At 42.3% G+C, this 23,190-nt stretch overlaps 1 protein-coding gene across 4 annotated transcripts in view; it reads left to right on the top strand.

Moving 5' to 3' along the window:
- Positions 1-22,889, top strand: part of PPM1B (protein phosphatase, Mg2+/Mn2+ dependent 1B) — a 49,496-nt gene extending 26,607 nt beyond the window's left edge. For 2 of the 4 annotated variants that reach the window (XM_075863226.1, XM_075863225.1), the window contains exons 2-6: positions 3,546-4,405; positions 13,917-14,034; positions 15,586-15,697; positions 16,858-16,915; positions 18,526-20,385. In XM_075863226.1, coding sequence (XP_075719341.1) covers positions 3,560-4,405; positions 13,917-14,034; positions 15,586-15,697; positions 16,858-16,915; positions 18,526-18,756 — 1,365 coding nt within the window. In that variant the 5' untranslated portion in view covers positions 3,546-3,559 and the 3' untranslated portion in view covers positions 18,757-20,385. Of the gene's footprint in view, positions 1-3,545; positions 4,406-13,916; positions 14,035-15,585; positions 15,698-16,857; positions 16,916-18,500; positions 20,386-20,973 lie in introns of those variants that run through there. The other 2 variants (XM_075863227.1, XM_075863228.1) reach the window with 2 other exon arrangements.
- The last annotated feature ends 301 nt before the right edge of the window (positions 22,890-23,190 follow it).

The following is a 23,190-nucleotide window of genomic DNA, read 5'->3' as shown; positions in this document are numbered from 1 at the left end:
TATAAAGTGCAGTTATATGAAGAGGGTAGCAAGTTGAGGACGTAGCGTGAAGATACGGTATCTGTGATCAGGTCAGATTGTGGATGGGGCATGGACTGCTTAGGGGGCCTACAACCGTAAAAAATCTCAGCAATACGGTCCGCAATTACGGACCCGTTCAGTTCTATTGACTGCGGACACCTTTCTGTATCGCTACGGAAGGGTGTCCGTGCTCTAAATTATGGAGCATGTCCTACTTTTTACGGGCCGTTCGCCCATACTTTTGTATGGGAGAACGTCCCGAAAGTGCGGGCCTTGATTACGGCCACGGCCGTGTGCATGAGGCCTTACTTTAAAACCATACCTTTAGGAAACTCGTTCTTGGGGTGTTTTTTTTTTTTTCCCCCTTTCCATTTGCTATGGTGACACTTCACAGCGTTCTGTTCCGAAGACTGGTGTATTACAGTGCGGAACAGATGCTGAAGTCTTGGGAATTCCACAATGTCTTGGCAGAATGTGTAATAATATCTGTCTATCAAGACTTGGTTCATGCTGGGTCATGCGTTGAGTTCAGACGTTGTGGTGCACCAAAACTACAGGAAGAACTGGCAAAAAAAACCACAATACAATGTTTTGTTTTTTTGTTTCCAAATGTAATTTTCTCTTTTTACGCAATTCAATTACATTTGTTACATTTGGATTAAAGGGGTTGTCCGAGATACCATCATATTTTCAAAAACCCCTTTAATGCATGTAATTTATAAATGTAAATACATTTGTAATATACTTACATTTTCCAAAGTGGTCCCGTTTCCAGATCCTGCCGTGGGGAACATGACGGGTGACGTCACTGTCTGATCTGGCTCTGTCGCTTTGTTAATGTTGAATTCTTTGCCGTGTATACGACACGTGACTTGTCACGTGGTGTATATCGGCTTGTTCTGTTGTAACGCGCATGCGCGGCCCCTGCTGTTATCTCGAGAAGAGCAGGGAACGCGAGAACAGCAGTGACAGCGCATTCGCGTTACGGGCTGTGAAGCAGAACAAGCCGATATACACCACTTGACAAGTGACCGGTCGTATACCCGGCAAATAATTCAGGCTCAACAAAGCGGCAGAGCCAGTGCAGAGAGTGACGTCATGTTTTCATTGCAAATTCCGCAGTCGAAACCTGCAGCAATTTACAGTACGATAAATGTGGACGGGTTTAAAAAAACCCCGTCTACATATAGTGGAAAAAATGCAGACGGAATTCAGGGCCTGCTGTGGATTTTCTAAACCTGCGCATGTCCATTATGTCAGGGATTTTCACAGCAGATTTTACCCTCTGCAATGCATAGGGTGAAATCCACATCATAAAAAGTCTACTACCTTCTTGTGCCTCTTTCATTTCACCCACTTTCAGTGGAAAATTAAATGCTAAGGTGTCATGTTTTTTCCATATTGTGTAAATGGAGGATTATTTTATTAGTAGCTCATGGTCAGCTCTGTTACTTTAAAAGATTAGAGGATCTGTCACCAGACTTCACAATATAAACTAGATACATTATTTAAGTGTTACTAAACTCTTAATTAAACTTTTTACATGTCCGTGACAAGTCAGAAGTTTTGATTGGTGGGAGTCCGAGCACTGAGACTCCCAACGATCCAAAACAAAGCATCGGAAGCGCTTGGTTGAACGCTGTGACGCTTCGTTTCTGATTGGCTTTCCTCAGAGCGGTGTACGAGCTCAGTAAGTCTATGGGTCCGTACACATAGGGAGAAATCTGATCAGAAACGAAGCAGTACAGTGCTCACCCCAGTTGACTGACTTACTTTTAAAATCCATGTCAGAATGGCTGTATGGTCCTTTTTAAACGTTTTCTCACTTAATATTAAATTGTGGCGTTTTATCCTCCATTGGTGATGTGCTCGAGAGAACCCCTTTTAAAGGGGTTTTATCATCTTGGCCATTTATGGCATAAATGTCCGATAGATGCGTGTCCGACCTCTGGGTCCTGCACCTATCTCTAGAACGGGGTCCCCTAAACCTTGTTCTACCTTGCTCAGCACCCGCTGACTCCCGGCCACTTCCTGATTTGGAGGTCAGGAGTTAAGGAAACAGCCGATCACCTCTCTTTCTGTAACTTCCATGGACGTGAATGAGTTACGCAAACCGTGTAGCGCAGTGAGCTATGTCATTTCTGGAACTCTTGAGCTCCGGAAAAAGCGTAGTTCTTTAGTAGCGTTTTGGTTGCTCATGTATTACCTAGTTTCCTAATGCTTGGGCTCCATGATGACACTGTTGCTTTGTTGCCTTACAAGGTTACTTGCAACTTTCTTTTCCATAGAAAAACATTTGTCCCCGAGTTGCGTTAATGCCGCAGTTTGAAACGCAAATTACCGGCAACAATATTGCGTCTTAGCCGAAGTCTTAAACCCAGTAATCTTCAGTGGGATTTACATTGACTAAGCTTAAAGGGTTTTCCCAGTCCCATAATATTGATGGTCTATCCTCCGGTTAGGCCATCAATATATCGGTCAGGGTCTGACTCCTATTACCCCCACAGTTAGGAGCGCTCTCACGAGCGCTGCTTCCCTTTTTTGTTTCTACTGCTCACACTGATTTGCTGACACTTGTAGCGGTGGGTCACAGTATTACAGCCTTCTCTCATTTAAAGAGGCTCTGTCACCAGATTTTGCAACCCCTATCTGCTATTGAAGTAAAAATGCCCCGCTGTACGCACATAATACACGCCCACTTGTACTTTTACTTTTAAACACACCCACTTGGACTTTTGCAAGCCTCATTTGCATAACTACAAAAATGGTCATAACTTGGCCAAAAATGCTCGTTTTTTAAAAATAAAAACGTTACTGTAATCTACATTGCAGCGCCGATCTGCTGCAATAGCAGATAGGGGTTGCAAAATCTGGTGACAGAGCCTCTTTAAGTGAATAGTGTAATACTGTGACCGGCCGGTACAAGGGTGTCGACAATTCACAGTACCAGCAGTGGAAATGACAGTATCAGCGGCTTCTTTAAAAAGAAACTGGTCGTGGGGCTGCTTCACATATTGATGGCCTATTCTGAGGGGGAAAACACCTTTTAAACGCTCAGTTGTATCACAGGTTCTGGTCTAGTAATGCTTCATCTGAAAAGTGTACATATCTTATTTGAGGACCAGAGTATTGTACAAACAGAAATTCACTCGTTAATATCATGTGGTGACAGTGCGGCTTCTTATGGTAAGGAATGCAGTGTATACTACAAACAGCCCAGTCCTCTTCATGCTGCTAGTTATATAGCAACACGTTTTACGTATAGAATAATCACATTTCATTGTGGAAATATTACCATTTAACACTTTTACTTGAATGACTTAGTTTGTTCTCTAGTTGAATATTTGTAAGAAGCCTCAATAGTTAAAGATTAGTTTCACAAAGGCCATTAATGCCTCAGTTTACTCATGTCAGGGGAGGTTTTCAGCAGGATTTTGGATCCGGCCACCAAAGACTGACATTTTCTAAAATGTAACCCCTTGTATTATGTTTGATCTTTTTTCCCCATCTCTTTCTCTCCGTAGGTTAATTACTGATCATGGGTGCGTTTTTGGACAAACCTAAAACTGAGAAACACAATGCTCACGGAGCCGGAAATGGTTTGCAATATGGACTCAGCAGCATGCAGGGCTGGCGTGTTGAGATGGAAGATGCCCACACAGCCGTAGTGGGTATCCCTCATGGCCTGGAAGACTGGTCCTTTTTTGCTGTTTATGATGGCCATGCCGGATCCCGTGTTGCCAATTACTGCTCGTCGCACTTGTTAGAGCATATAACAGATAATGAAGACTTCAGGGCAGCTGAAATGTCAGGATCCAATTTGGAACCTTCTGTAGAAAATGTTAAAAGTGGCATTCGAACTGGATTTTTAAAAATTGATGAGTATATGCGCAACTTTGCTGATTTAAGGAATGGCATGGACAGAAGTGGCTCTACTGCTGTGGCAGTCCTTATTTCACCAGGCCACGTGTATTTCATCAACTGTGGGGATTCTAGGTCTGTATTGTTTAGGAGCGGACAAGTTTGCTTTTCCACACAGGATCACAAACCTTGCAATCCAAGGGAGAAAGAAAGGATTCAAAATGCTGGAGGCAGCGTCATGATACAGCGCGTCAATGGATCGTTAGCGGTTTCTCGTGCTCTCGGTGACTATGACTACAAGTGTGTTGATGGCAAAGGCCCTACTGAGCAGCTTGTCTCGCCTGAGCCTGAGGTGTATGAGATCGTACGAGCAGAAGAAGATGAATTTATAATACTAGCTTGCGATGGCATTTGGGATGTCATGAGCAATGAAGAGCTTTGTGACTTTGTCAAGTATAGGCTTCAGCTAACAGATGACCTCGAGAAAGTGTGCAATTCTGTAGTGGACACCTGTTTACATAAGGTAAGTGAATAGAGTGCAGTTCTAGGAAAGATTTGTATAGCTCGAATGATGTGTCTAGAACAAGATAAATCAGTCCTAAACAGGTAGAAGTCGCACGCATGCGTTCTCTCCTCTCTCCAGCTCTTGCACTGTCCGTAGCAGTGACACACCCCCTTGCCAGATCGGATCGGCAGTCTTTTGCTTATCTGCCGGGAGCTGAAGAGTAAGGCTATGTTCACACGGAGTGTTTTGCAGGCAGAATTTCTGCCTCAAAATTCCGTTTGGAAGTTTGAGGCAGATTTTCCTCTCCCTGCACGCCGATTTTCGCTGCGTTTTTCGCCCGCGGCCGTTGGGCGCTGCGGGCATAAAACGCAGCGAAATACGCTTTCTCTGCCTCCCATTGAAGTCAATGGGAGGTCAGAGGCGGAAACGCCCGAAGATAGGGCATGTCGCTTCTTTCTCCCGCGAGCCGGTTTTACTGCTCGGGGGAGAAAACCGCCCCCACCTCCCATTGAAATCGACGGGAGGCATTTTCGGGCCTTTTTTTGGCGCGGTTTCCGCGTCAAATATCTCGTCAAAATACTCAGTGTGAACATAGCCTAAGAGCGTCCATGCTTAAATCATCTCCCCTCTCCAGCTCTTGCTGTGACACTGTCTAATCAGCAACGGACAGTGTCACAGCCATGTTATATGCCCCCTTGCCATTACATGCCCCCTTGCCGTTACATGCCCCCTTGACCGTTCAGATATCGGGTGCCAAATAGAATGGCACCAATACCTAAATAATGGAGGAGGGTAGAAATAAAAAGTAAAGTGCCCCAGGGTTTGTGCAGCCCTGCCCATTACAAGCCACACATGGTGAAAAGTTCTCTTTTTAAAGGCTGTGTAAACTTTTTTAATTAAAAAAAAAAAGTATTATTTAGTGCAATTTGTAATTTGGTTTTTACTTGTAATTTTACTTTTTCGGATACAGCTTCTAAGTATCCTGGAAACATAGTAACTGTTCCTTGCGCTAAGACCAGAATCCAATAGGTCAGGGGGACTGACTGGTTCGGAGATGGATTTTGTGTGTTTGACATCAGGATTCAACTGTTATCAATCACCTCTAAGTTAGAACCTGTACACACAATCATACAATTTTTAGCAATAATACTATTTGCAAAATATCTGATATGACTTGGGAGATGTATGAATAAACTACACTGCATTTATGAAAGGTGTTGAGGTGTGTGTGTGTGTGTGTGTGTGTGTGTGTGTGTGTGTGTGTGTGTGTGTGTGTGTATATATATATATATTTCATTCTCTATCCACTTCAACAGCTTTCATAAATGCAGTGTAGTTTGTTTATATATTTCACAAGTTGTGTGTGTTTGCAAGGGCTGTGCCGATTTTTGTACGACTCGTAGAAAGTTTATGGCCCATATACCACTAACATCTTCTCTCTGAGGATCAGCCAAATGTAGCTAAAGAGGCACAGCAGTACTGACCGTTTAACCAGTTCAAGACCAGGTTATTTTGAGTCTTCAGGACCAGAAGGTTTAGCTATTTTTAGCACGTAATAGTTAAATGGCTGTAACTTTTTTTTATTTGTTGGGCTAGCGACTTTTGCTTTTTTTTTCGTGAGCACCCTAAAATACCCTTTTTTGTGATATTCAATGTCTACTGTCAATTTTGATATATTAAATGGCCATTTTAGGTTAATTGGGTCAGGGCAGCCGCACAGCTAAGTATAGTAACACATGAATGTATGAGAGCGGGGCTGTGGCAGTGTAATTCAGCCATTGCCCCGCTCCTGAGTCCTGATAACAAGTGCGCGGGGTCAGGATGATGTGATGCGGCCAGCGCTGCACTAATGAGCGGCGGCATGGAAGACAGAACATGGCGGGCGCTCTACAAAACACCCCCATGTTCTGTCCTCAGTGCCTGAACCGCCGCTCATTAGTACAGCGCCAGCCGCATCACCTCATGCTGATCGCGCGCGCACTTCCTGTCAGGAGCGGGGCAATGGCTGTATTACATAACCGCAGCCCCGCTGGCGGAGATCAGAGAAACCTCTCATCTCCGGCGCTATTCCCCTGAATGCTGCGATCACAGTGGACTGCAGCGTTCAGGTGAAAATGAGAAGGGGGATGCCCATGGATCGTGTCACAGTTCATTTCTGTGACGCGATCAAGGGCCATACCATATATGGGCAGACAGCCCAGGGTCCATTGACGGACCCCAGGGCTGTCTTAACATATTTCTTGTTGTTAGGGCATACTTGGGTATGTCCTAACAACTGCCTGTGTGCTATCCGTCCACAGGCTAAAGTAATGTTAAATAAATAAAAAAAAATACACAACTTTTTTACAATAAACATTAAAATAAGTCTCAATACATAAAACATCCACACATATTGGGTATTGGCGCGGCCGTAATAACCTGCACAACAATTTTTTTGCATCATTTATGATGTGTACGCTGTAAAAAAATAAAATAAACACGGCTTTCTTTCACTTATTAATGTGAGGCGCGAGGTGTGCTGAATTTACCCTCCATGTTCCTCACATTAATAGTAATTAACCCCATCATGGACCTCACACATTAACCCATTATGACTGAGAAACATGATGGGATTAATTACTATTAATGTGAGGCGCATTCAAAATTCATCACACCTCGCGCCTCACATCAGAAAACGGAAGAACTTTTTTTTTTTATTACTGTTGGCAAAGTATCGAAATTGGTATTGAAATCGCAATACTAAACGAAGTATCGGTATCGAAGTCCAAATTCTGGTATCGTGACATCCCTAGTGCGGACTTCAAAGGGGTATTCCCAATTTAGTCCTTTTATGGCACATCCAGAGGACCTCTGTGACCCGCGCCTATATATCGAGAACAGCGGTTACCCAACGCACGTCTCGGTGGCTTCGGATTCCAGACGTGGTCTACTGGAGAGAGGGCTGCACATGCGCGCCACTCTCCATTCTGTTTTATGGTTCTTTTTAAAAGGCTAAGCCAAGCGCTGCTCACGTTGATCCGAAGGAAGGCAAAAGCAAAATTTCCTCACCTTTTTAGGGAAAAATTCTTTCCTGACTCCAATATGGCAACTAGAATAAATCCCTGAATCCACGCCCTTTCTCATGTAATCTAGTAAACCTAACTTGTAATATTATTACACTCAAAGGCATTCAGTCCCCTTTTGAACACTTTCAGTGAATCTGGCAGAGTTTTTTGGGCCACCGCTCTGCTGCTTATTTATTTATTTTTTCTTAACGAAATAACCTGTTGATATTTATGGTTACTGAAGCCCACTTCTATTTATTTACTTTAGTTGCCTGCCTTTGAACCCGCTCTATTTTTTTTGTATTTATTTTTTTTTTTTTGAGAGCTGGTGCCTAAAACAGTGCACAGTATTCCATGTGTGGATTGACTGGTTATTTATAAAGTAGCAGAACTATAAGGCTATGTTCACACGGGGTATTTTGCCGAGTTTTTTGACGCGGAAACCGCGTCGCAAAACTCGGCAGAAACGGCCCGAGAACGCCTCCCATTGATTTCAATGGGAGGCGTCGGCGTCTTTTTCCCGCGAGCAGTAAAACTGCCTCGCGGGAAAAAGAAGCGACATGCCCTATCTTCGGGCGCTTCCGCCTCTGACCTCCCATTGACTTCAATGGGAGGCAGGAGAAAGCGTATTTCTCGCTGTTTTATGCCCGCGGCGCTCAATGTCCGCGGGCGAAAAACGGCGCGATAATTGCCGCGAAAATCGGCGTGCAGGGAGAGGAATATCTGCCTCAAAGTTCCAAACTGAATTTTGAGGCAGATATTCCTCCCCCAAAATACTCCGTGTGAACATAGCCTAAGCTTGTTATGCACCTCTATGCCCCTTTTGATGCAACCCATGATCTTATTTCCCTTGGCAGCAGCTGCCTGACACTGGTTGCTACAGTTGAGTTTACTGTCAACTAATATCCCTAAGTCCCTTTCCATGTCAATTTTACCCGGTATTTTCTTATCTTAAAAATGTTGCAAGAATTGAAATACAGCATTTCAGAACATTCCCTAACATTTTGTTGTACAATGATTAAAGGGATTGTCTGGGGTTAACAGAAATGTGGTGTTAATGTTTTTAGAACTAGCGCCATACGCATACGGCACCAGGTCTATTAGGCATTTCAGTGACGTGGCATGACAAGGTCAAATGACTACTGCATGGAATACTCTACTAATCGTATTGACCTGGCCATGCACGTGCTCACCAGCACCTGTTTGCATCAAGGGGGTGGGAAGGGCACTGGCAATGAACTGGCCCAAATTTGCAAACCTATTAACCCCTTAACGACAATCAACGTATATATCCGTCGCAGTTGTTCCCACATAGCGACAGATATATCTGTCGCTCTGATCGGGTGGGTAAGGCCAGTGTACCCACGCGATCAGCGGCAGGAGTATGGCTGTTACACACAGCCTGGCTCCTGCCCCAACTGCCAAAATCGAAGCACGCTCCAATTCCAGAAGTTTAACCTATTAGATACCGCTGTCAATAGCGGCATCTAATGTGTTTGACAGAAGGCCCAGGGGCCTAACAAAGGCCCCCAGGTCTGCTTTCAACTGCCTATTAGGACATGTCAGAGGCATGTTTAATTGCCTCAGTTTTACACTGACAGGCAAAAATGCTTTGGTATACGAAGTATACCAAAGCATTATATAAGCGATCAGCAGGTAGCATGGTGAATTCCCCCAGTGGGACAAAAAAAAAAGCTGAACAGTTGAATAAAGTTTCTGGAAAAAAAATAAAAAAAATTACAGTAAAAATAAAATAACTTTTTCCCCCTAAGTGGTTTTATTTAGTGAGTGTAATAAAATAACATACACATATATGGTATCGCTGCGATCGTAACGACTCAAACAATAAAGTTAAACCATTATTTAAACCCCCGGGTGAACGGAGTCCAAAAAAAAACCGCAAAAAACGAAGGCCAAATTTTTTTTTTTCTCCCAATCCCTCCATAAAAAAAAAAAAAATATGAAGTTAATCAAGAAGTCATATGTACCCTAAAATACTGCCAATGAAAACTACACTTTGTCACGCAAAAAACAAGCCCACATATGGCTACATCGACAGAAACCTAAAAAAGTTAGAGGCTCTGTCACCAGATTTTGCAACCCCTATCTCCTATTGCAGCAGATAGGCGCTGCAATGTAGATTACAGTAACATTTTTATTTTTTTAAAAACGAGCATTTTTGGCCAAGTTATGACCATTTTTGTATTTATGTAAATGAGGCTTGCAAAAGTACAACTGGGCGTGTTTAAAGTAAAAGTACAACTGGGCGTGTTTAAAGTAAAAGTACAACTGGGCGTGTATTGTGTGTACATCGGGGCGTTTTTACTTCTTTTACTAGCTGGGCGTTGTGAATGGGAGCGTATGATGCTGACGAATCAGCATCATCCACTTCTCTTCGTTACCACCCAGCTTCTGGCAGTGCAGACACACGGCGTGTTCTCGAGAGATCACGCTGTGACGTCACTCAGGTCCTGCATCGTGTCAGACGAGTGAGGACACATCGGCACCAGAGGCTACAGTTGATTCTGCAGCAGCATCAGCGTTTGCAGGTAAGTCGATGTAGCTACTTACCTGCAAACGCCGATGCTGCTGCAGAATCAAAAGTAGCCTCTGGTGCCGATGTGTTCTCGCTTGTCCGACACGATGCACGACCTGGGGCAGGAAGTGAGTGACGTCACAGTGTGATCTCTCGAGAACACTCTGTGTCTGCACTGCCAGAAGCTGGGTGTTAACGAAGAGAAGTGGATGATGCCGATTCGTCAGCATCATACACTTCTATTCACAACGCCCAGCTAGTAAAAGAAGTAAAAACGCCCCGATGTACGCACATAATACACGCCCAGTTGGACTTATACTTTAAAGAGGCTCTGTCACCAGATTTTGCAACCCCTATCTGCTATTGCAGCAGATAGGCGCTGCAATGTAGATTACAGTACCGTTTTTATTTTTAAAAAACGAGCATTTTTGGCCAAGTAATGGCCATTTTTGTATTTATGCAAATGAGGCTTGCAAAAGTACAACTGGGCGTGTTGAAAAGTAAAAGTACAACTGGGCGTGTATTGTGTGCGTACATCGGGGCGTGTTTACTACTTTTACTAGCTGGGCGTTCTGACGAGAAGTATCATCCACTTCTCTTCAGAACGCCCAGCTTCTGGCAGTGCAGATCTGTGACGTCACTCACAGGTCCTGCATCGTGTCGGCACCAGAGGCTACAGTTGATTCTGCAGCAGCATCAGCGTTTGCAGGTAAGTAGCTACATTGACTTACCTGCAAACGCCGATGCTGCTGCAGAATCAACTGTAGCCTCTGGTGCCGATGTGTCCTCGCTCGTCTGACACGATGCAGGACCTGGGGAAGTGACGTCACAGCGTGATCTCTCGAGAACACGGCTGTGTCTGCACTGCCAGAAGCTGGGCGTTCTGAAGAGAAGTGGATGATACTTCTATACACAACGCCCAGCTAGTAAAAGTATTAAAAACGCCCCGATGTACGCACATAATACACACCCACTTGGACTTTTGCAAGCCTCATTTGCATAACTACAAAAATGGTCATAACTTGGCCAAAAATGCTCGTTTTTTTAAAATAAAAACATTACTGTAATCTACATTGCAGCGCCGATCTGCTGCAATAGCAGATAAGGTTTGCAAAATCTGGTGACAGAGCCTCTTTAAACACGCCCAGTTGTACTTTAGAAAGCCTCATTTGCATAAATATAAAAATGGTCATAACTTGGCCAAAAATGCTCGTTTTTAAAAAAATAAAAAAAACACGTTACTCTTATCTACATTGCAGCGCCTATCTGCTGCAATAAGAGATAGGGGTTGCAAAATCTGGTGACAGAGCCTCTTTAAGCCAGATGGCCCCAAAAAAAAATAAAAAAATATTGTGCCGTTTGGTTCGTAGCTACTAAGACCAGATACAGCAGTTATTCTTGGGAAGAAACCTTTTACTTACCACATACAATACATATAAAAGGTCCGCTCCAATTCATTGATCTGTAGTTTCACTTTTTGGAATAAAGCCTTCCACTGGAACAAAGTGGGGCTTCGCTTTTAAAATCTACAACCTCTTAACCGCTTGTCATATTAATGTGTAGGTTCACTTTAATAATGACTTCATAAATAGCTGTAAAAATAAAACGTTAATTAGTATTTGAGCGGAGTTCACACGTCACAGGTTTTCGGTGTTGATTCCGCTTTGAAAATCTGCAACAATGACAGTACAATGCCTGTTATCGGATTTTCAAAGAATCGCCAATTGGAACTCTGCCTAAAAGTTAGTTGGTTGCTGTTGAGCAGTCCGGCTGTGTAGTCTTCACAGAATGACTTTTAGCTGTGAGGGGGCGCTCCAGTTTAGGCCTTGTTCACACAGAGGTTTTTGACGTGAAACCGCGTAAAAAAACGTCCGAAAACGCCTCCCATTGATAAAACTGGCACGTGGGACGAAGCGACATGCCTGATCTTTGGGCGTTTACGTCTCTGACCTCAATAGGAGGTAAAGAGTTTCTACCTGTGGCGTTTTTGGCCACGGACGAAACGCCGCAAAAACACGGACAACTGCTGGCAGATCAAAATTCCAGACGGAATTTTGAGGCAGAATTTTCGGCCTGCTAAAAATTCTGTGTGGACCAATACTGTGCAGCAACCAATGTGCTTTCATATTGCAAAGGGAGACGAGGCTGCAGGAAACGGGAGCAAGTCAAAAGCTAATGAGAGTATTAGGAATGTGATTAATGCAGACATTATGTACTCCAGATCTGTGGGAACACCCGTTTAACATTCTTGAGTGCATGATTTGTGAAAATGGTAAAGCTTACTCTGTTCTGCATCATTTTTATGACCTGTTTGTCATCATTGAGCTGGTCAACCATTTGCTGGGTTTATTTTAAGTGTTTACTACTTTAAAAGGGCTGTACCAAAATCAAAAATCGCCTATCTACAGGACATGTGACAATTGCCTGGTCGCTTGGAACCCCACCAATCATGGGAACAAGGGTCCTGAACCCCCCTCTTCCTCCTCACATGTCGAGCGGCAGTCAAGCCTTCCCACTCTGATTCACGATTGATTCAGTTTATGGGATTGACGGAAACAGCGCTCGCTTCGTCATTATCCTAGGCGATGAATGGAGCAGCGGGCGTATACTCGAACACCGCTTCATTGAATCTCCTCACTAGGGGGGGGGTGCAGTGAGGAGGAACAGGTAGTAGGGACGTTCTCGCAATCGAATTTCCAGTAATTTGGTAGTTTGCCGTGCCCTCTACTCCCATAAAGGCAGAGGCTGTAGTAAAATCCAAGTCGGCAGCGCAATGTGTCGGCAAAAGATCTGTCCACAAAACTACGTTTTCCAGAGGAGAGAGTTGGGTGTGAGTGCGTGGCCCCTGGTTGGCTGTTCTCCTGAACCAAACTTCCTAATATTGAGTGCAGATCAGTGCTGCAAGGTAAGTAATGCAAAGCTTATTTTAAGGTTGGGGACACCGGCCGTACCTGTTATTGGAGGGGGAGACACTTTTTTTTTAAATTCTATTTTGTAATGTATATTTACATTCTATTTAAAATTGTTCTAGATACGGTGACTTATATTATTGTGTTCTCTAGCTCAGTAACCTTATAGTCATATCATTTCTGGTATTGCCAACAGTTCTCTCAGACTTTTAAAATTCTCAGGTGTCCTTTAGCAACAGACTTCAAAGTCTCAGCAGCACTGACTAAAGCCACATTCTCACTGCATTGCCCCAATGTATGTAACTGTATGCCAAACTATTGTATATGTCCACCATTGACTGATTTAAAGAAAACTGCGTGGTATACATTTTCTGGCAGGAGCTCTTTGAATTGAAAAGCATATTGAATAGGACACTTTTGGCAGACTTCACATCCATAGAACTCTATGGACACCTACAGCTTATACGTCGGGAGCGTTTCCCAGCATATTCGCCAAGCGTGCACTGCAAAGTATGAACAGGACCATACAAAATAAAGTTTAAGAAGAACCTGACCATTTTAATCCCTGTGACTGCAACAAAAAACAGCAGCGCACCTTATTGGTCAGTCTGGTGGCATCTTTATCAGGGTTTTGTTTTCTCCATTGACGTCACTAGAATGGGGTATTAACGTGGATTTCCCATAAATCACATTTGCCTATCCACAGGAGCTCTCCGCTATTTTTGTATCTCCAATACATTGGTAAGGAGCTGTAGCGCGTGCACTCAACAACCACCCCTTACAACATCACCGAACCATAGATGCCCTAGTGAGGCGCAACGTGGATGATTCTGGTCCCCCGTACTAGTGATTGGAGGGGCAATCAGCGATCAAAACTTAACACCGATCTTTTAGTTAGGTGATGAATGTTATTAGGGGAAAACCTCATTAATATGGAAACGTTCTTATTATGCTGCCCATATGTTGTAATGCGTGTGGGGATGAGGGTCAATGACCAATTTCTTCCTTTACTAAAATGTATCTTCTCGTCTTCCACACAGGGAAGTCGTGATAACATGAGCATTGTACTTGTTTGTTTTCAAAACGGCCCGAAAGTTTCTGAAGAAGCCATCAAGAAAGATGCTGAGCTGGATAAATATTTAGAATCGAGAATTGAAGGTATACTTTTAGATTTATACAGAATCTGATGGGAAAAAATTGTGGCATTTTCCATTAGATACCAAATTGCAAAAGTTTGAATCCCTAGAAGCATTGCTACTAGGAGAGAATACCTCCAACATGGGTCCATATTGAGGCTCTATACAACGGCGCACATATAGACTCCACGTACATGAGTCGTGTGCATGAGGCCTTAAATGTTCCACCTAGTCCTGTTTTTAATTGGGCCCCAACCCTGTGCCTCAAAGTATACCAATTTTCAATCTTTGTTTCTCCTTTATTTAAAGAGGTTGTCCAATTACTGAGCTGAGTCGTAGCACCCACCCCCCGTTATCAATGCTGTGGGTGTCCGCACGTGGGTACGAGTGGGCAACCAAGTGATACATTATTGTGCGGAGTCCTCCAGATCTGGAGCCGTTTGCATTGGCTCTTTGCGCTGGCTAATATTTCCGTTGCTTAGGGCCCCCCTTTAGCTCTGATGTCCAAATGGCCTAATAGGGCGTATGGATAGGGGATGTCCTTAAAGAGGCTCTGTCACCAGATTATAAGTGCCCTGTCTCCTACATAATCTGATTGGCGCTGTAATGTAGATAACAGCAGTGGCTTTTATTTTGAAAAACTATCATTTTTGAGCAAGTCATGAGCTAGTTTAGAATTATGCTAATGAGTTACTCAATGGACAACTGGGTGTGTTTTTACTTTTTACCAACTGGGTGTTGTACAGAGGAGTGTATGAGGCTGACCAATCATTGACCAATCAGCGTCATACACTTCATTGTTCCAGCCCAGCATGATCCACAGCACAGTGTGATTGTGCAGTGAAAGAGGTAAACACGCCCAGTTGTCCATTAGAAAGGCTCATTTGCATAAATATTAAATTGCTCATGACTTGGCCAAAAATGATCGTTTTTAAAAAACAAAAAACAGTTACTGTTATCTACATTGCAGCGCCGATCACATGCAATAGGAGATAGGGATTTGATAATCTGGTGACCGAGCCTCTTTAAAGGGTAACTAAACTTTTAAAAAAAACTTTTGATATGTCCGTGGCATGCCAGAAGATTTGATCGGTAGGGGTCTGAGCACTGAGACCCCCACCGATTGCTAAAACTAAGCGGCAGAAGCGATCGGGTGAGCGCTGTGCTGCTTGGCTTCTGATTGGCTTTTCTTGGAAAGCCAATCAAGCGGTGTACAATCTCATAGACTTTCTATTGAGCCTGTACACCAAGAAAATCCGATCCGATAGTGAGCGGCACAGCACTCGCCTAAGCGCTTCTGCCGCTTAGTTTTATCGATTTGGTGGGGGTCTCAGTGCTCAGACCCCCACCGATCAAATCTTCTGACGGGTCACTATGACATGTCAAAAGTTTAGTTACACTTTAACTCCTCATATACTGCCTGAACAGCAAGATGGATGGTGGTGTTGAGTCTTTGGCCATGATGTTGGTACAACGATACATCTCATTGCACTTCACAATCTGTATACTTCTTTGGAATATCATCAACTGTTTGTTCACCCCGTGTTAGCTAAAATTAACATGTTTCTTCTAGAAATCATGACAACTGCTGGGGAGGAGGGAATGCCAGATCTGGCTCATGTAATGCGCATTTTATCAGCAGAAAACATCCCACAATTACCACCTGGAGGTGGTTTAGCTGGAAAGTGAGTGTATATAATGTCTTGTGCTGGTTAGCTGTACTACTTCCTATGCTAGTGATGGTATAGTGTTTACTATGTCTACCATCTGCTTGTTTTTTGTTTTTTTTTTCTTTAATGTATTTGTTGCAGACACATCACTTCTGTTCATAATGTTTAGTTTATTCTGTAGCCTGAGAGCATGATCCTTTTCCCATACTTGAGGTTCACGTGCTGGGAGCTAGGTGAGTGGGCCTTAGTCAAAGGAAGGGCAGCTTTTGTTCAGATGAAAGTAGCTTTCTCATCAGCCATCCTTTTTTTTTTTTTTTTTTTTTTAACACTATGAAAGGTACTGATTTTGCCAAGGAAGTTGCTTTTGACTGAGCATTTATGCTGCAGGGTAAACGTAGTAATGTAGTATTACATGGCTGCCATTCTTATGAATGTGGTTGTCCGTGTAATACATGGATGGCGTGAGTATGCCAGAGCGGGAGCTGCTACTTAATAGCGGATCTCCACTGGGACTTGTATGGGCAAGGGTTGTCCTGATCTGAGTTTTAGTTGAGCACAGGTTAAGGAAAGTCCATTCACCCCTGAGGACTGATTTTTAAAAAAGGATCAGACATGGGGCCTATTCACATCAGCGTTGGGCTTCTGTTCGACCTTTCGGAGGATTCGGGAACGGAAACCATAGTTTCCGTTTGCATTACCATTGATTTTGATGGTAATGCTTCAGTTTCTTTCTGTTCCGTAAAGTTTGTTTTTATTTTTTTTGCAGAAACAATGGCGTAATTGACAATGCTATTAGGCAGAGTTGACATGTTGTGGATTTGTCACAGATTTTACGATTTGCAATGCAAAGGGTTACGTCTGCGTCATATCCGCAACAAGATCCGCGACGTGTGAATTTGGCATTACTGTGTATAGGGAGAAGTGTCAATCTGCAGCGGCGGGATCGTGCATATCAATCATATAATGACCAGCGCTCCAAATATATATTGTAGGTCTGCTGAAGCTGCCGACTAAGTGACAGACTGCTGAAATCAGCATGTCTGGGCAGCATAAAAATCTGACAGATCCTCTATAACATAGGATGGTTGGAGATTTGACCCATGATTTCTTTGTTGTTTTTTGCACACACTACCTTTTTGTCTGTCACATGCCTTTTTTTTTCTTTTTCTTTTTAGACACAGTGTTATTGAAGATGTTTATAATAGGTTGAATCCACATAGAGAGAACGATGGGGTAAGTTTTAAAAATGCAAAGTGCCTATTGAGATTTACATTACAGCAAGAATAGAATGATTATAAATTACCAGCAGCTAAACCATGAGTAAAAATAAGTCTAAGGCCCTGTTGACACTCGTTTTTTTTTTTGACGCGGAAACCGCCTCCGATTCGGCACCCAAAAAAATACCCATAACTGACACCCATTGATTTCTTAGAGTGGCGGAGGTGTTTTTTCCCACTCGCGGTTTTAGCCGCTCGTGGGAAAAAAAAAGCGACATGCTCTTTCTTCCTGCGTTTCAGTCCCTGACCTTCCGTTGAAATCAATGGGAGGCAGTTTTTGTTTTTTTCCCCTGCAGCGCTCAATGGCCGCGGCCAAAAAGCACTGCAAACACCGTGGCAAGAAAGTTCAGGCAGGTAAAAATCTTGCGCTAAATTCCTGAAGGAATTTTGAGGCTTTTTTTTTTCCTGCCTGCAAAATACTCCATGTGAACAGGGCCTAAACGTACAGATGCAATTGCACCTCATTAAAATGAGTTGACCAGCATACACATTGGTGGCATATCACTAGGCATTTTCCGTTTGGGGGGTTGGAGAGAGTGGTCTGACCCCCACTGATCGCTAGAACTAAGTGGCAGTGAGGCTGGTAAAGAGCAGGACCCCTTCATTTGCTTTGTCTCCACTCGCTTTTTTCCCCATATGGTTGCCATTGATTATAATGGGCCTTTTTATCAGTAGACCACATTGCGAAAGGAAGCCACTTCCATCTAACAATATGTGGTGGTCACGGCTGTCTGACCCCTGCTGATCAGACATTGGTGGTATATCCTAGCATACCTAATTTTTCACATCACTTTTCAGAATACGTTTTCATTGCTCATGTATACACATATAACACGATTTCTGGCCATTAAATTCTGCGCTAGTGGGTAGAGCTTAACAGCTATCATGTCTTCTATACATTGTACACATAGAGGAGAATCATGCTCTACTATCTCTAAAATATATATATATATATATAATTCTCTATCCTTCAGTGGGCTGATGGTCCATCTCTCCTTGAGAAGATGGATTTGGCAGTCATTGAATAGTTAGGAGGGAGGGGCAGGGGAGGAAAGGAGCCTGATGAGTGGAGAATAAGATCTTACAAAGTTTCTCATATTTGCTTGTACTATTGATTTTATGCAGAGTTGAAAGTTAATGACCATTTAAGGGGGCATCCTGCAGATCCTCTAATTTGCTATATGCTGTATATACATTTACCATGGCATATGATGTCCATACGGAATAAAGACAGCCATATAATGTTAGCCTCACATTTATCTATTGGAGAATTGCTGTATTTGCAGTTCCCTTATATAATTGTGAATGGTTTCCCTTAAAGGTTGCTATTCCTCTCGCCCCATGTTTAGTCGATTCTTACCCAAGGTATGTTTTATGAAGGTGCCTGATCGTAGTTCGTAACCTATCAAATAGAGCAATGGTTGCTTAGATGTGAATATTTAAGAGCGTTGATGGAATAATAATCCATGATTAGATCTTGTATGTATTTGGAATGTTGTAGAGTTACTTTTTTGTTTTTATTTTCTTTGTTTTGCGTACTGACTGGGGTCTTGAATCTAAAATAAGGACCCCACTGGAACAGAGGAAAATGCAGCGCATGGGAAGTTTGTGGAAGCTCTCAGGGAGCTAAGAATTAATCATAGGGGAAATTACCGTCAACTCCTGGAGGAAATGCTGTGTAGTTACAGGCTAGATAATATGCAGGGTGAAGAGTCATCTGCTGGATCTACAGAACCTCCTGCTCCCGACAGTGCGGCCAGCGACGCAGTAACTGGAACCCACACTGAAGTGGAATAACTTGTGCATTGCATGATTCTTTCCCCTTCTCACATAGTAAATCTGTATGTGAGGTTATGTTAACACAATGGGGGATTTTAATGACCCTCCCTCCCCACAGGCCGCATCCAATCCCTGGCTTACAGCAGTTTTAAAAAGCTTTATATTGCTGCGTTCATTGGCCATTAGTGGCATTACTGACGTGTAGTCTGGTGTGTGTTAAATGAAAGTTACCCACCCACCTATCTCCTATACCCATACACCACCTCTGCTAAAGACCTTCCCATGTTTCTCATTTAGCTGATCTGATACAGACGTGAATGAAAGTTATCTTAGCTGCTTGTTTAGTATTTGACACCACTGTTTTTTAAAGGGAATGTGTCGCTAGAATTATTATTTTTTTTATTTTATTTTTTTTACCAGTTAAACAATTAGTATTTGAGTGATTACACATTGTTTTAATTTTTTTTTAATTTTTTTCACAAGTCAGGAAAGATTATAAATTAGGTTCTAATTTCTAACATTTCCATGTGCTGGTCGCTAGAGGGAGCAGTTCCCAAAATTGCAGCATGGTCAATGTGGTAAAGCAACCTCATTGATTTATGCTGCAAATTTGGGGTGGACACACTCTCCTCTAGTGTCCTCACAGAATCCCCCCTCCCTTATTCTGGCTAGTGCCAGGAGAAGGAGGGGTTTGAAGGTCTTCAAACCTCCTACACTGTGTGCTGCCATTTTCTGAGCGACTGCACAGTGTAGGAGGATTAGATACAGGGCTCAGCAGACAGTATCACACGAACATAATATACACATCACATACACGAATATAATACACACCTCACATACACGAACATAAATTACCTGCCGCCTCCGCTGGTCTACGCTCCTTGCACCTTCGCTTCGTTGAACATATGGCCGGAAGCCGCGGCCGCAAGTCGTCATCTTACTGTCCGGCAGCGGCTTCCAGTCCACATGAAAATGGCGCCGGATTTCACTCTACGAACGAGCTTCGTTTTGGTCTGTGTGGGAGCGGCACATGTGCCGTTCCCACACAGACGGTGTACGCTTCTGAGAATGGAACGGCTCCCGTTCGCATTCTCTGAGGTTGTATGTGACGTATTCCATCTCTGTATGTCGTTAATCGACACATACAGAGATGAACAAAGAAATGGCAGCCCCCATAGAAAAATAAAAGTAAGAACACAGTAAAAAGTTGTCACAACACTAATAAATTAAAATGTTGTTTATTTTATTAAAAGCAATAGAATAAAAAAATAAAATAAAAATCATGGCACCTTCCCTTTAAGTTTGCCGTTTCTTTAGGCGCTGCTACTCTGCCGTTAAGTGGGGAGGAGGAAGTAATGGAAAACTGCAAGCTTTTTATCTACTGTTATGTTCCTTAGTGTCTTATGTAAGTTTAGGTAGTTTGGGGTGATGTGATGATTTGTTACTGTCAGTAATGGCGTCCATCCTGCTCTGACTCACTGGGTAGGTGGAGATATACGCCATTATCATGTTAATCCGTTTATGTATTGGAATTGTATTCAGATTTAATCTTGACTGTTGGTATGAATGTACTTTATCTCTTTGCTTGTAGATGGCACTCTGTTATACCAACTGCATTCAATAAAATAAATGCTCCAGTGGTTCAAAGTCGGACACGGTTTCTTTTATTTTTAACCATACTTCAAATTGTAATCTCGAACAGCCCATCCCTGCATACATATTCATATCCTCCTAGTCAGATCATAAGACAGCCAGACATTAAAGGGGTATTCCTATCTTCTAATGTTAACCATATCACTTCTGGGACCCCCACTGATTTAGAGAATAAAGGGACCAAGGGCATTTCTTCTGCTTTGTGTGTCCCAGCTACCGGTCAGTCAGGAAACTGCAACACCGCTCGATTCAAGCTAATGGGACTGTGCTGCAGTTACCTGCACGTTGGTTGGGTGGGACCATCGCTGGGCTAGGAAACACTAAAGGAGCCGCAAAGCTTTTTCACATTGAGGCTCCTTAGAATCAATGGGGGTCCTGGCAGTCTGATACCCACAGATCCAGGGAGTGATGGCATCTCCTAGCAATATTGTGAGGAAAAACCCCTTAAATCCCATCAGCCAGGTAGGATATAATGTTACTGTATAGAAAAAATGCTTTTCGACAAGAAGAGAACTTCTAGGTCCAGTGCGAAACACAAGCAAAATGAGTCACGCTTTTGTTTTGTGTCTTTCTTTTCCTTAGGCTGCTGGCGATCTAGAAGACCCATGGTAGCCTTTCACAACAATGTTTTTGGTCTGGAATAAAGGGGGAAAAACTTAAAATCATGGTTCTCTTCAAACCAACGAAGAGATTCTGGTGGAGCGTCGGCTATGTAATAATAATAATAATGAAAAATACAAATGGGCAAAATGAGAAATGATTAGTATTTTGCGCCATTTATTGGTTTGTTTTATAACATTGTCACACTTTAGCAGTATTCTTTTGCCAGCCTCAGGATTTCTGGTCACTTTTCAGCAACATTACTCCTTAACACTTAAAACTGGAGGGTCTTGCTGGGCACCTTTTTTTGGTGGTAAACGTCATAGAAAGAAATACAATGCCTGGGTGCTTTTACACGTACGGAATGGCAGTCTTCTTTCCGCACGGCCAACAACTGTGTCAATTCTTGGTAAAACATCCACGGTTTTGACCCGATGGTTATTAGCTGCGTGGAATTAAAGTGTGCCATTTGGCACAAGCGAAAGCATCCTCATGCAGTTTAGATGTATTGAGATGCATGCCATTGTACTCTAAAAGGTGCAGCACTTCCAAACTAAACTTCACACGCATGTAAAACACTTAATTGTATGAGACATTACTTGTATTTTTTTTAATTTTGAGTTTTGTTATTTGAAGGGGATGTAAGAATACCACCACCGATTCCCAAAAAACAGGCTTTCTTAAATGCTGTGGGAGTCCTTCCTTTTGGTACATTCACAGCAAATGGAAAGCCACAAGCCGGCTGCTTCTGTTCTCCAATATATCACTCAAAGCGAGGATAGCCCCTCCACATTTCCAGGGTATTCTTTTTCCCCCTCAATTACTGGTGCAGGCATTTCTATTTGTTTAAGCTAAAAACCCTAGACTCCTTTTATATAATGTAAATGGTGATTTTTGTGTAAAGTGGATTTCAAGGTGTTTTTTTTTTTTTGTTTGTTTTTTTTCTTATTTTCAGTATAAAATGGTAGCATTCTGTAATGTGGGTATAACTTTTTAATTGTTTTGGTTTTTTTCCATCATTTTCAGAGCTCAACTTATAAATAAATATACTACGAAATAATCTATTTTAAATCTTGGCAAATAATAGAGATATTTTCATGGATTCCGTGATGATTTTTTTTTTTGTTTTTTTTCTAAGCAATGGGCATGGTACAAGAGTGGCTGTTGTGAGGTACTTGAAGATTGTCTAATCCTATTTTTGCAATAACTTTGATTTATATCTAATTATTATTTTTTTTATTCATTTAAGTTGTGCATGTCAAATACTGTTTAATGCTGAAAGTGGAGTAAGAAAGTATTTATCTAAAAAATAAAAATGAAATAAAAAGCTATTGGAGAAAAACAAGGAATGTATAAATTGATGTACATGCTGTGGATGCCTTGTGACATTTTTTTTTTCTAGCAAAAATGTTACGTTTTTGTGGTGTTTGAGCGGTTTTATTATTTTTATTTCTTTTTATGTGAAATTAAATTCCTGGTATTTTCTTGTAACTGTTATCTTGCTGAAATTTGAAAATATATTTACATACTGGTACACATAGATCAGCTATGCCAATTACTACTTTAATTTCCTGTCTTTATTCCTGTGTGTTTTATTGTCTTAGGATTACTGCTACCATATTTTATTTATTCACTAGATTTTAGGTCTGTAACTTAAGTGTTCTCCATGATAATGCAGAGTTCTACTTGTCCATTGGCTGGGCTATTTGTTTATTTTTTGGTTTTTCCTCTTTCCCTTCCTTACCTGTTTTGTTTGGGGGGAAAAGAATGCAGAATGGCTTGGTCACCGTGTCCACTCTGGTCCAAACCTATAACTTCCCAGTACCATATTGTGATGTTTCATACAATACAGTGAACATAACCAACTTGTTACCTTCAATAAAGGATTGGTAAAACGGTGTGGTCTTCTTGGCTTTATTTTTATTTTTTTTATTCGTTTAGCTTCTTGTGTTTTTATGAGTGTTTTTTTTAAAGTGATTAGTTTTTGGTTCCAAAAAGTTTTCCTGATATCATGATGTATCTTTATACCATATTTTTTTTTTCCACGATAGTTTTAACCCCTTGACGCATTAACATGTACGTGATAAAGTGTCATAGGGAAGTATGGAGGGCGCTCACGGGCTGAGCGCCCTCCATTTCCTGCGGCTGTCACCTGTGTTTTACAGTTGACAGCCCAGACAAACGGCCGGGAACAGCGAT

The sequence above is a fragment of the Rhinoderma darwinii genome, chromosome 4 (assembly GCF_050947455.1).
Source record: "Rhinoderma darwinii isolate aRhiDar2 chromosome 4, aRhiDar2.hap1, whole genome shotgun sequence".
In the NCBI taxonomy this organism is placed as follows: Eukaryota; Metazoa; Chordata; class Amphibia; order Anura; family Rhinodermatidae; genus Rhinoderma; species Rhinoderma darwinii.
Note: the sequence above shows the minus strand (reverse complement) of the source record. Positions and strands in the feature narration are given on the sequence as shown.